Source organism: Trachinotus anak, unplaced genomic scaffold, assembly GCF_046630095.1.
Source record: "Trachinotus anak isolate AG129_WGS33_773 ecotype Australia unplaced genomic scaffold, CSIRO_AGI_Tana_v1 ptg000024l, whole genome shotgun sequence".
Classification (NCBI taxonomy): domain Eukaryota; kingdom Metazoa; phylum Chordata; class Actinopteri; order Carangiformes; family Carangidae; genus Trachinotus; species Trachinotus anak.
In genome coordinates, this window is record NW_027273875.1 from 9,518,356 (window position 1) to 9,531,689 (window position 13,334).

Here is a 13,334-nt window from a genome sequence, read left to right on the forward strand (position 1 = left end):
GGAACAAATATTTGGCTGTCAGTGTCACTTATGACAACCAAAGAAACCCCCTTGATATTTAGAAGAATTATTTTTTTTATTTCTTTTTTTCCCTTTTTGGACAAGGAATTACAAATCATTTCATATGAACTAGAAGTTTAGAGGCTGAAAAATAGGTAGAACAGCTTATTAGTCAAATTTGACTTTGCATGATACACTCATTTGATCTGCTATTTTTTTGTTTTGCTTTGTTTTGTTTTGTTTTGTGCAGTGGAGTAAAATGAAACGTCTCCTTATAGGTTTTTTTTTTTTTTTTTTTTTTTTTTTTCCCTGGAACTGACGTCACAGGTTTCTTCACAGGCAATAGGCTGAGCTTGAAGAGGTGCGCTCATTTCCAACGCTTCCCTCAGACTGGGAGCTCATCGGAGTGCTGAAGGGACACACATGACAAGGCTGAGCGCACTGAGGGCAGATCATCGTTATTTCCCCCCTACTTTACACACCACTCAGGATATATATTGCACAACACCCAGTTGATGTAATCGCCGTTCATGGGTAGCCTTGTGTTTTTTTCTACTTCTCCATAAAATCGCACACCTCGGATCATCCTGATGGACCGGCTCTGATCTCTCAAATCTGTAATTTTGTTCCAGAAATGCTGCCTGATAGTTTTTCCCCACAGCTGACCTTTCGTTCGGGGCTGTTTTTTACCACATGTGGATTGTCGTCCTGTGGAACAGAAGAGCTGCGTTTGACCTCACGGGTGGTGATGTAATTACCCAGATTAGTTTGGATACAGTGGATTTCCTGGATCGTACCCAAGCAAGTCAACACCGGCACGTTGGAGAGAGAGAGAGACGCAGAGTGTTCATCCCACACACTGGGCAGGGAGTAGCTCCAGACAATGCTTCAGTGCACCAGCTGCGAGAAGCCTATTCTTGATAGGTTCTTGCTCAAAGTTTTGGACAGACCGTGGCACATCAAATGTGTCCAGTGCTGCGAATGCAAATGCAGTTTGACAGAGAAGTGTTTCTCACGGGAGGGGAAACTGTACTGTAAAAACGACTTCTTTAGGTGAGCATCCGAGGTTCCAGTTTTCAGAAAAAACTGGAAAAAAAAAAATTGCAACTATGCCCTAAATTAGATTTTTTTATTGACAATAAAAAAAATGAAACGTTGGACTGGACACCCCCCCCCCCCAAACGCTGATGGATCTTACACTGTGTGTGCTGGCACATCTGAGGCCATGTGACATTATCTTTTAATTTTTCTTCTAGGATCACAAAAAAAAAACAAAAAAAAAGGGAAAATGTCCAAATAGCAAGGCTACATGATTTTCATTCATAATGAGACTAATGTACATTACATTATTTTTTCATGTTCTGTGCAATTACATTTGACTTGATATAATTTTAATTTGATATTGAGTATGTGAGATCATCTGCACAGTTAATAACGGTTCCTGATGCCTTCGTGGGCCATTAGCCTGAAGGAGAATTTAAGTCAGTCCTGACTAGTTGTGTGGATGACAATTATAAAGCCATCAGAATTTCACTTTGTTAACAATAAGTGTAAAAAAAAAAAAAAAAAGTTGATTAAGATGTAACTTCCCCTCTGACTGTTGCTCTCCCTCTTCGACAGGAGGTTTGGGACCAAGTGTGGCGGCTGCGCTCAGGGGATTTTACCCAGTGATCTCGTCCGCAGAGCCAAGAGCAAAGTGTTTCACCTGAACTGTTTCACCTGTGTGATGTGCAACAAGCAGCTGTCCACGGGAGAGGAGCTCTACATCCTGGACGAGTTCAAGTTCGTCTGTAAAGAGGACTATCAAAACAACAACGGCAAAGACACCATCCTCCTCTCGGGTGATTATCAGGCGCCATTGTAGTCTTAATGTTGTTGGGGTTTTTTTTTTTTTTTTGGTTTTTTTTAATCAAATTTTTAATAAATGAAAGGCACAGTGGGTATTATTTTATTTTATTTTAGATTGGCTAGTGTGTCTTATTTAGAGAGATGTTGTCAGTGTCACATTACGTTTGCTTCCGTGTTAAACACTTGAATTAAAAAAAAAAAAATAAATAAATAAATCTTGTATTTCTAGAGGAGTGTTGCAGGTGTCATTTACACTCAGGTCCTGTAAATATGTAGCCTACAAGTCCTAACACACAGCGCATGTTATCGTCCTGACAGTCACGACGTGCAGCGACCCAAGTCTGTCTCCGGACTCCCAGGACCCGCAGGACGACGGGAAGGACTCGGAGACGGGACATTTATCCGACAAAGACGCGTGCAGCAACGAGAACGACGAGCAGGGGGCCGTCGGGAAGCGACGCGGGCCTCGGACCACGATAAAAGCCAAGCAGCTGGAGACCCTGAAGGCGGCTTTCGCGGCCACACCGAAACCCACCAGGCACATCAGGGAGCAGCTGTCGCGGGAGACCGGCCTCAGCATGAGAGTCATCCAGGTAAACGAGCCACGGCGTTTGTTACAGACGCCGTTCGATCCGCCTGCACCCATTATCGGACAGCCGGGCGTCGTCCTCGCCAAGACGACACTCAGCAGTGTTCAAGCGGGGTTCCACAGCCTCAAACGCCAACTGACCCGACAGAGAGTGAAAATTCAACTCTAATTAAACACAAAACGCCTCAACAAGCTTTTATGGACACTAAGCAGTGGTGGTTTTTAGGCGTTTGTACGCTCCACGTCTTGCAGACACCCTGAGGGAATTCATCCTTAATGCGCTGCTACTTTTTTTTCTTTCTTTTTAAAAAGGTTTTTTTTTTTTTTTGTTTTGTTTTAACCAAATTCTGTATTTTTTTCCTCCTAATCTTTACTCCCACTGCGCTCCTCCAGCCCTTAAAAGCAGGACTCACTTAACGCCGTGGCGCATGGACATTTCTTTAAAAGCTCCCTTAATAAAAAAAAACTACCCGCGAACCTGTTTTCTACATCGAAATGGTTTAAAAATAGAAGGGTGATTAAAGTGTGCAAGCCATTAATTCATATTCCCAAAATGAGCCTTTTCACGAACCAAACCCTCATTCCAGTTCATCAGCATGTTTGACATATGCGCAAAAGAAAATAATAAACCTAAGGCTTTTCTTAAGTTTATAATATTTAAGGTGTCTAATGTCATCAAAAATGGGCTGATGCAATTAGGTCTAAAAAAAAAAAAAAAAAAAAAAAAAAATATGCAGCCCAGAAATGTTGCTGTGAAACTTGAATGGCCCTGGCATAGGAAGGCATCCGCTCACCTTGTCTAACACTGGTCTGTCCTCTCTGCCTGCCGAAGGTCTGGTTCCAGAACCGGAGGTCTAAGGAGAGACGCATGAAGCAGCTGAGCGCACTGAGCGGACGGAGACACGTGTTTTTCCGCAGCCCGAGGAGGATGAGGTCGCTGGGGGAGAGGCTGGAACCGGGAGAGCTGGGGCACTTCTCTTATTATGGAGGTGAGCTGTGAGAGGATAGATAATGGAGGATGAATGACTGATAAGGTTCTGGAGCCTGAGTTAATGGTTTTCTGATGAAACAGACTCATCAGCGTGTCAGTGACATGTGCATCTTCAGGGGTTCACCAGAATTTAGAGTCATCATGTGTTGAGAGGGTGTTTTTCTGTTTCTGTTCATTTGACTACATGTTAGAGATTTAACAGGAATAAAAATGTTAAATAAGAAAATATTGCTTGTTGCCTTTTTTTTTCTTCTTTAAATTAAATTCAGACATAGACTTGGCACTAATCCAGACATTTTCATGAACACAGATTATCCTGGTGAATACTATGGCTCAGGAGGGAATTATGAGTACTTCCAAGGCCCACCGTCGTCCCAGGCTCAGACTCCAGCAGACTTTGGCTTCGTGCCCTCCTCTGTCCCCGCTGGCACCCCATTAGGAGCCTTAGACCACCACCATCCGGGCCACCACTGTCCAGGAGAGGTGCAGTGCTTCTCTGACACTGTATCTCATCATCCCGTGGACTCGCCCAGTCCCGAGCCCAGTGGACCGGGCTCAATGCACAGCATCTCCAGCGAGATGTGTGGCCCCAGCACACCCTACACCACTGTGTCCCTCAGTGACAATGGATACACCAACCAACTGTCACAGCCCTCCTCAGAAATGAGCGAAGGCACTGTCTGGTAATCCAACTGACACTGAACTACAGGACACACTTGGATTTTAAAGGCAAATCAGTGTTTTTGTTTGTTTGTTTTTAATGTACACTTATTTATTTATTTATCTATTTATTTATTTATTTGTTTGCTTGCATTTTCTGTTAAACATCTATTTAACTATTTATAAAGCTATATATTTGTATGTCAGTACAATTGTTTATTGACTAGCCAATCAATAGATTGTTTAAAAAAAAAAAAAAATCCATGTGAATTTGACTCATCAATACATTCACAATGCTGGGCCACACTGATCGAGCAATAAACAAGTACATTTATAGGCTGCAGAAAGTGTTTTTTTTTTTTTTTGCAAGGGAATTTCTGAATTTCTGCAATATACAGTATTTGACATAAAATGTTAATGTGAAGGTGCGTGACAGCATTTTTATTATATTTCAGTGTTTTACACAAACTGACAAACAGCACCCTTTATCCATGAGTTCACATGTAATAAAAGATTTTATCATTTTAATAACAAGGTTATGATTGTGATATTTAATACATTCGACCAAAAACCTCTCTCAGGACCGTGGAAGCATTGTTTTGGTCTATTTTTATTTGCCGGGCATGTCCTTTAATTATTTGATTGTCAGCACATGTTTGCCTTCAAAAGGATATCTTTATAAATCTGAAATTTTTATATGTAATGGAAAATGATTTGACTTAAACACGACATGAGTCCACCCTTATATATAGAATAATGGACAATTGTACAGAACAGTCAGTTGTTTACTTAAAGCTCCAGTATTCAGGGGTTTAACATTTCAGCTGTGTAAAACCTCTTGATTCAGATGGACAAACCATTTAATGCAAACAGACCAAACTTTTGTAGCTGTTTCATTTATGTGGTTCACTGTGCTAGTTTGTATTACGTCCTCATTAAACAAAAAAAAAAAAAAAAACTGTTGCCAAATGAAAGCACAGCATGAATCCTGCACCTTTAGTTGTGAGGCGCATCCGTTTTTACGTTTTCAGTTCTTCTAATTCTCCAAGGATGTCAGTTTGCCAAACATCCAAGACCGAAAGAGTTTTTTTCTTCATGTATCAAAATGTCAAGTATTAACATTGGTGGTCTCATGCACTGCCAGCAGCAGCAGCCGCAATGTTTTACACGAGATGATACAAGATTGTTTAAGTTTATGAAACAGATGTTTAGGACCATTCACTGTAAAATAAAACACATATTCATCATTGTTATTTGTTAATGAATTTTTTTTTTTTTTTGGGGTGGGGGGGGGGGGGGGGGGGTATAGTACTTGTTCATTCAAGTATGGGATGAATTTAGTTTCTTGATTTATTGAAATGTATATGGGCAGTGATATTTTGAAAGCATCTTTTGACAGATCAAAATGATAGTGTGAGGGTATCGCTTCAGGACACAAATGTGCATTTCCAGACCTGTGCACTGTTGACAGGGTTGAAAGTTCCATAGACACCTTGATCTGAAAGCTGATAAAAAACAGTGGCAGAATCTTCAAATGGCAATATTCAGTTATTTCACAAATATACAAATACATGCTTATGATTCAACATAACTGACTCGCGACGATTGTGAACAGTTATCACCATGTTTGTCTCAGCTGTAGATTGTTAAGACACATTGGTAAATATCTACTTTATTTTCATATGCTCTGTGCTGACATGACTGAACACAGCCTATTAGTGGTGGAAAAGTGTTTTTTAATTTATTGAGCACCACAGAAGACATTTTCATTGTCTTTTTTTTATAAACATCATATTTCACATTAAGCCCTGTATTTTTGTGTCCATTACACTTAAAATAGGAAGCTACTGTCTGAGACTGATAGACACACACACACACACACACACACACACTGCAACTGCTGATACAATCAACTTGATCGACAGAAAATCAGTCATAAAATTTTGATATTTCATGGCATTTTATTGACCAAATGTTTGTTTGATAACTAGAGAAAATAATCCACAGATTGATACATGAGATTGATCCACAATGGAAATGATCAGTAACAGATATTTTTAAACATGGTTGTGCTTTGACAATATATCATTATAACAAAAACTTGATATTGTTGGATACAGTGGATTGTGATTGGTTGTCTCATTAGAGAGAGAATTTCATACCTCAGAATGATGACCATCATTTCAAAAAAAATTTTTTTGGTGTTATTTTTGAATTGACTAATAGAAACTTTTTGGGTCTTTTAAGCTTCTAGGCACAACTGATGTACAAATCTGACTTTGCATCTGAATTATGCTGCAACATTGAGTAATTTCTATTGTTAATCACTGCTAAAGAATAGCCTTTTATCAAGAACTCTACAGCTGTGAACATCTTGACAGGGACATGACTTGTACGGAGAGGCTTGCAGGTTCTCTTTCTGCTGCAGCATCATCAAAGCTCGAGCTGCTTACTGTGGTGTTACTGGCAGTGCTGGCTAATCTAGATGAGACTTCTCACCAGAAATCAATAAACTTTTACAATCGAATGGCATTCTTTGGATTACTTTGCAAATGTTCATGAGCTGTTGAGTTTATAAAGTGGCTTATGTTTGCTCAGTAGTGTGAGGAAAAAACACAATCCAGTACAAAAAGCTTAGACCCAAATATTATTTGTACCAAGTGGCTTCAAATTCCCCCTCTGTTTTCTTCTTTACTTACTGAAATGAATTCATAATAATATTCTAACAAGAGATATTTCAGAGTAATTATATCAATGCATATAATATACTGTATGAGTCTGTGTGTTATATACAAATGGGCTCTGTCTTTTTGGGAATTGTCCATTTAATGGGTATTTCCGCATGATTCAGGAAGCACTACTGCAGGGACACATGAATCTGCAAATAATAAGCTTGTCTTAAATGACAGTCGTATGTTTAGGCATCGTGTTAGTAGAGGAGAAGAGGCAGATGACAGAGTGAATATTTTATGGTCAGGGAAAGGTGAGAGGAGCAAAAAGGAGGCCAGTGATTATCAAACCACTAAGCAGCAAATCAGTGGAGCTGTTCGGGGGAGGGGCATGACAGATGCCATCTTTTCAGTTTGTCACAAAATCCAAGTTTGGTGAAAGGAGAAGAACAGGGGGAGGTGAAGTTAGGGAAACGCAGGCTGGAACTATCATGGCTGAGTAGCTGAGATACTTTTCAGTGCAGCCAACATGCTCCAAAGCACACTTCCTGTAAGCCTTTGCATGCCCTTGATGAACACCAGACAGACATTAGAAGTGAAATTAAAGGAAAAGACCAAGATCAACAACAAATAACTCAGTGTCTCAGTCCTCAGTGTCTTATCACACCTTTGAATCCTCCTGGATCCTTGATTTTCATTTAACAAGTCACATACAGTAGTTTCATCTTTAAAACCCTCTGTAATTTACTACAAACACTGTAGTTTTTAACAATTATTCGAAATCGAGTACCTATTCTTGTTGTTGGGCTCTATTTACAGCAACAGATTAATCCACATTTGGTGTGCTAATGAGTATTGATGGACACAGGACAGCATTTTTGGGACAGCCTCAAAATAAAACAGTGCCCATGTAGATGGTAATTAAGAAACAGGTCTTTCAGTGCAACAATGTGGCTCACTGATGTGTTTTTAATAGCTGCCAGGCGAAATGTGAGTTGGCTACAGAAGCAGTACTTGTTAGTGAGATTGATTCATTGTTGGTTTTCATGGATTTTTTTCTAAAATCGAAAATCTAGATATCACCAGACTTGTCCTTTACATAGTTGGACCCTAACTTCTTCTGTAAATAAAATCTCTTCGTCATTGAGATACGTTTGGACTTCCTGAACAGAGTTCCGTCAGGTACAAATCTGGGGGCTATCTGCTTTAGAGGAAGCTTGGAGCATATATGCTATATTATCCTCACCAGTGGTTGTGGTTGTTGAAGATTATTTGTACAACATTTGTACAACTGCAGTTCTGTTTACTTTCAAAGCTACACTGGTATCTACTGCTTGCTAATACTTATTACAATTTAATGCATTGCTATTTTACTCTTAACCGTATAAAACATATATAAACAATGACATTTGGCCCTTGGCATCTTTACACACCCTGTCAAACACTCAGGAAAGGCACAGTTATTAAAGTTGTTGGAGAGTAATTCTCAAAGTTACGGTGAGTTTGATGTTGATCCCACTGGACCTGTGGGAGTCACTGAAACTAAATGATCTGCCCCAACAGATAACATTTAGGCAACAAGTTAGTTGCCTCTTGACTACTAAGACCAAAAAACACAAGGCAAAATGTACTTTTTGTCTCATTTTAAATGTTATCTCTTTTGTCACTTTAAATGACAAAAAAGTGACTTCTGTTCAGTTTCACCTTAAAGAATACAGGGTTGAAATTGTATTTTATCAATTATATTTGTATATTTTATGAAATCCATGTTGAGATGTTTCTTTTCCATATTTCAGAGAAGGTTTTTACTATTGCTGTGGCTCTATCTAATTTTATTGTTTTTCTGTTGCTGTTGATCAGTGTGGCGAATAGTTATATGATAGGATAATAATAGTCATACTGGTCTTAGAATTAAATATATTAAATATAGTATATCATTTAAAGAACAGTGTAGGACGCCAAAGATAAACAAGCACAGCTAGACAATAGAATTTTAAACAGGATATCAATATAAATACTCAAATGTATTTAGTGTTTTAGACTTCATCACATTCTGTGAATTAGAGCCTATGAAGCCTCTTCTGTTTAAATCTTCCCTTCTCTGTTGGGAGATAATGTTGTGCTGTTAATCAGCTTAATCCCTGTTTATCTGAATAAAATGCCTTGATTAAGAGAAAGATCTGCAGGTCTAACAGGAAGCCAGTAAATCAATTTCAATCTACCTGACAGTGATTATGGTGCCTGTTGTATAAACCATGCACAATAAAGTTTATTTGTGCTGTGAGGAGTGATTCGTACACTTTGTGTTACTGTTTCCAAAAGTATGTATGCAGAAATATTGTGGCCAGAATAACAAATCTTTCTGGGTCTTGACCCGCAGATTTTTGGAGATTAGTGTCCAGGAAATGAATGATTTGGTTTGTTTTCACAAGTTTTGTATCTTGAACATATTTCATGCAAGAAATGAGGTGGAAAGACAAAATTCAGACAGCAGGGTGGTAATCAGCAGACTAGTGGCCAGGTGGACACACTAAGTACTGTTACAGCCTGACACTTGAGCTCAATTCACCACAAGATAAAAAAAAAAGAAAAAGAAAACACTGATGGACTTTGCAATTGAATAAAAGAATATTATGAGTTACACATTACACATGGACAAATATTATGAATGGAAAATACTTGAAATTGTAATTTGAGGTGGACCTCTTTTATAATCGTGAAGAAATCTAAATCTAATAAATCTAAATCTTATTTGAACTTGGATTTGGCATTTGACATTTTGTGGTTATTCACATGCACAGTCTGGCCCAGTTTGCTAATTTGAGTCTTTCTTCACTGTTTGCTCGAGGCTTGGTCGTCCACTTTCTGCATGAAAATCATTCACACATACAGTTTTATAATCAATGCCCACAGTAATAGGATTCCTCTGGCCATGGGCAATTAATACAGTTTTCCCCCTTTTTTTTTTCTCCATGCGCTGATCTCAAAGCTACGAGACATTGGCTTCTCCTCATTTACATATTTATTGCATTGGACTCAAATCTGGCGAGTGATTGATGTGGAGCCTGCCTCCTGAATTTTTAGCGGCCCATTATTATGAAAGAGGGGAGGGGGGTGGGGGGGGGGTGCTGCTGTATGTCTGTGTACTTTTGATTAAAGTTGAAGAGGACCGAATCATAAGAGTTCCCCACCTACTTTCTTCTCCTGCAGTGCTTAATCTGCGAGGCCAAGTGCTGCGAAGATTTCAGCATGTTACAGATGTTGACAAGTCGTTCTCGCACAAAAGCCAAGGCAGATATGCTTCTTAAGATTTTAATCAGTGTTTCTTTTGCTGTTAATTCTTAGCGAGTATGATGAACATACTCACATGTTTTGAGCTATCCTAGGATCGACACGTATCTTGGCAAGGCTTGGTACTTTGGAATCGAGGACACAGTATCGGTCCACACCTGGGTGTAATCTGACAAACAGCTGCCAGTTTTGTTCATGATAACCTGATAAGGGATTATGATTCTGAGCGGCATCACTACCAGTCCATAAAACTTTATTGATTTATGATCTTTCCTATGACAAACAGGACCCAAAAACATCATGTCATATTGTGGCATGAAGGGGTATTTTCTCGCTGATTGGTTTTACACAAATAATCCTTCACATTTTCCACACTGAATTCCTTTAAGTCACTTTATATGTAGTAAATGTAGTTGGAGCACAGAGACAAAGAAATATGATGCCGAAGGTTGATGCTTCATTTCAACATCAGTCCTAAATGCGGGACACCAACACTGTTCGATGACACCATGCTTTGTTGTCAAGCACAATGATTTCCCTGCTTGGTTGCCTTTGTCCTTCAGAACCAGAGGACACTGGTCACAAATCCAGCCATTCCACCGGCCCTATGAGGAGCAGTAAACCAACAGTTCCGTGGGGAGTTGGCTTTAAACGCTTCACTGCTGTGCCTGTAATGCATGCATTTTAATGTGGCGCACCGCTCAAAATGTGCCACTGCTGGACTGATGTTTGCATTCAGCTAAACTCTTTTAGTCAGCAACTCTGTGCAAACCATAACTTATAATGAGTACACAGTGCATATGTATGCAGCAGGCTGCAAGTTTTTCAGTATAGTCTTGAAGTCATCAGTCAATCAGTCACTGCATGCTACATGGTAAAAAGACATGAAACTTCGCAGTGTGTGAACACGTGGCCGCCCACCACTCACTTACCATGCATGTCCTTTTTGTGTTTTGACACAGATTAGGTTGCTTTGTCTAAAACTCAAAACAGCATCATCCCTGCTTTCATTAGAGGAGGTGATGATGACTGCATAGGAACACAAATGTGATTCACAGAAGTAGCAAATATTAAATCATGTCAAGTATACATAAGTGTCTACTAGTGATCATATACACCACCAAATGATTACAGCTGCTGGTGAAAGTTATAGGGAACAGAAAAAAAGCATGTACATTTAAAAAGATATTGCACATATGTGTTAAACATATAGTATAGTGTAGTAAGAGTTTAAGCAAGAACACTTTCTTAAGTAAGAGACTGCAAGCTATGCTCAGGCACCATCGGCATGCTAATCTGCTCACAACCACAATGTTAGCATATTGATGTTTAAAATCTTACAATCTAATTTTTGCAACACTCACCACCTTAGTTTAGCATGCTTTAACATTTGCTAATTAGCAGTGAACAGATGTAAAGCTCAGGCAGGGACTGACATTACTTTTGCAGGTATTTGGTGATAAACCAAGTGAAGTTTTGACCTGATATGGTGCAAGATGAAAGGTCCAGGGATCAAAGGTATAACAATTCATCTGAGGGGGACCATCAACATCTTAATCAGATTTCAGTCATCCAGTGTTGCTGAGATAGTTAAATAAAAGTGGAGCTAGAGGACAGGTCAGGGGATCACCAAAGTCAGCAGAGACTGACTTTACCATCCCTAGATCATATAAGCATATAAGCAGTGCTTATACAATATTTAGAGACACAGTAACAGCTGGCAGCAACTTCTTGCTGGCCCGTACTGGTCCACTCCTCCAGCATACCATGTAGACCTGCTCCTATAATTTCCATAGCAGTCAATGACCTATAGTAATAATTGTGATGTATGACCAGAGATGTGACGCCTTTGTTGCTGACCTTTCCCACAATCCCATACTGAGCAACCTTCACCATCAGGCCCCACCTCTCCCTTTCCTCCAGCAGCTCTATTTATGGGGCCTCCATCCTCCCTCGTCCCCCTCATTCCTTGCATCTTGTCGGTGGCTTGATGTACGTGGCTCGCCACACTTCAGTGGCTCTATGAATGTTAATGTCGGGACAGGGGGGAGGGATGAGAGGGGAGGGGAGGAGTGGCTGCATGGTACAGGGAGCAGATTCACCTGGTCTGCAATGCACAGCTACAAGGAGCTTTGTGTACATTATTATTCATACTGGCTGAGCTATGTTTCTCTTACGTTAAGATCTGACACAAGTTTACAGTCAAGTGCATGAGCAGCATTATAAGGACAAATAGCAAGCTAGTTATTGTGCACTCAGCTACAGCATAATATTGATTTACTCTTGGAGATGAACAATGGACTGCAGACAGCACAATGATGAGGAGCGTTGTGGATCTGTTCGTTCAAACCATAAAAACCATGAAACATTTTGTTGGTGATGAGCTTGTAACTGCAGACCTTTGTCTCATTCTGATACCGTCTTCCGTCTCCAGCAGCTTTCTCTTTTTTGTGACTTGTCCCTCCTCTCTGTCATCCTGGTGTTCAGCTAGTCCTCAGACAGTGTTTACCAAGCTCTGGCAGAATGGAAATGTATGCATTATGTGGTGATAATCACAGGGTGCTGTAATCTTTGACCCTTGTGGCACATTTCAAACGTGGATTGGAGATTAAGCCTCTCATGCAGCTGGCTGACAGGCTGCCTCCGTGCCCCTGGAGAGATTCACTGACTGACTATAAGTCTGCGGGCTGGCCTCCTCACATTAAAGATACAATACATCATTTATTTTCAGTTTTGGCATGAAAACTGCTTTTCAGAAGTTCGGTTTGCCCTTCATAATTTAGGTGTATCAGACAGTATAAATCATGATACCACCATCATAAAACTATTGTGCAGACAAAGCCAGTAGTTTGACAACAGTGTTTGCCTCCCATTAGAGGTTCAGCTTAACCCCAGATCTAAGTTTGGGACTTAGCATTATTTAATCAAACTATATTGCAGCATTGTTCTGGGCAGTAAATTGAAAGGAAATGGGCGGCTTTCATGCCCACATGAAGTAAGTTGTTCCGTGATGCATAGGTATTGGACACATTGATTTATGTGCATTATTTATTTTTCATTTAAGTTTTCCACTGCTGCATAAATGTCCCAATTTACAGAGTCCTTGAAGTTTTGGCATCTTTTAATTAGATGTGATTAAAGAAAACAAAAGTAAAAGAACAAGAAGAAATAAATACATAATGAAATAAAAATTAAAAAATACATTTATTTGAACAAATCTCCATTTTAATGTAGGTGATATGAACAGAGCAAATGAAGGGCTATTTACCTTGCACTTTTTCTGCTT

At 39.7% G+C, this 13,334-nt stretch overlaps 1 protein-coding gene across 1 annotated transcript; it reads left to right on the top strand.

Annotated features, from left to right (window-relative positions):
* The first annotated feature begins 387 nt into the window (after positions 1 to 387).
* LOC139608020 (LIM/homeobox protein Lhx1-like) lies at positions 388 to 5,337 on the top strand. The gene is made up of 5 exons (XM_071461438.1): positions 388 to 1,053; positions 1,621 to 1,841; positions 2,167 to 2,441; positions 3,270 to 3,426; positions 3,739 to 5,337. The coding sequence occupies exons 1-5, from the start codon at positions 884 to 886 to the stop codon at positions 4,113 to 4,115; spliced, it is 1,200 nt and encodes a 399-aa protein (XP_071317539.1). The 5' UTR covers positions 388 to 883; the 3' UTR covers positions 4,116 to 5,337.
* The last annotated feature ends 7,997 nt before the right edge of the window (positions 5,338 to 13,334 follow it).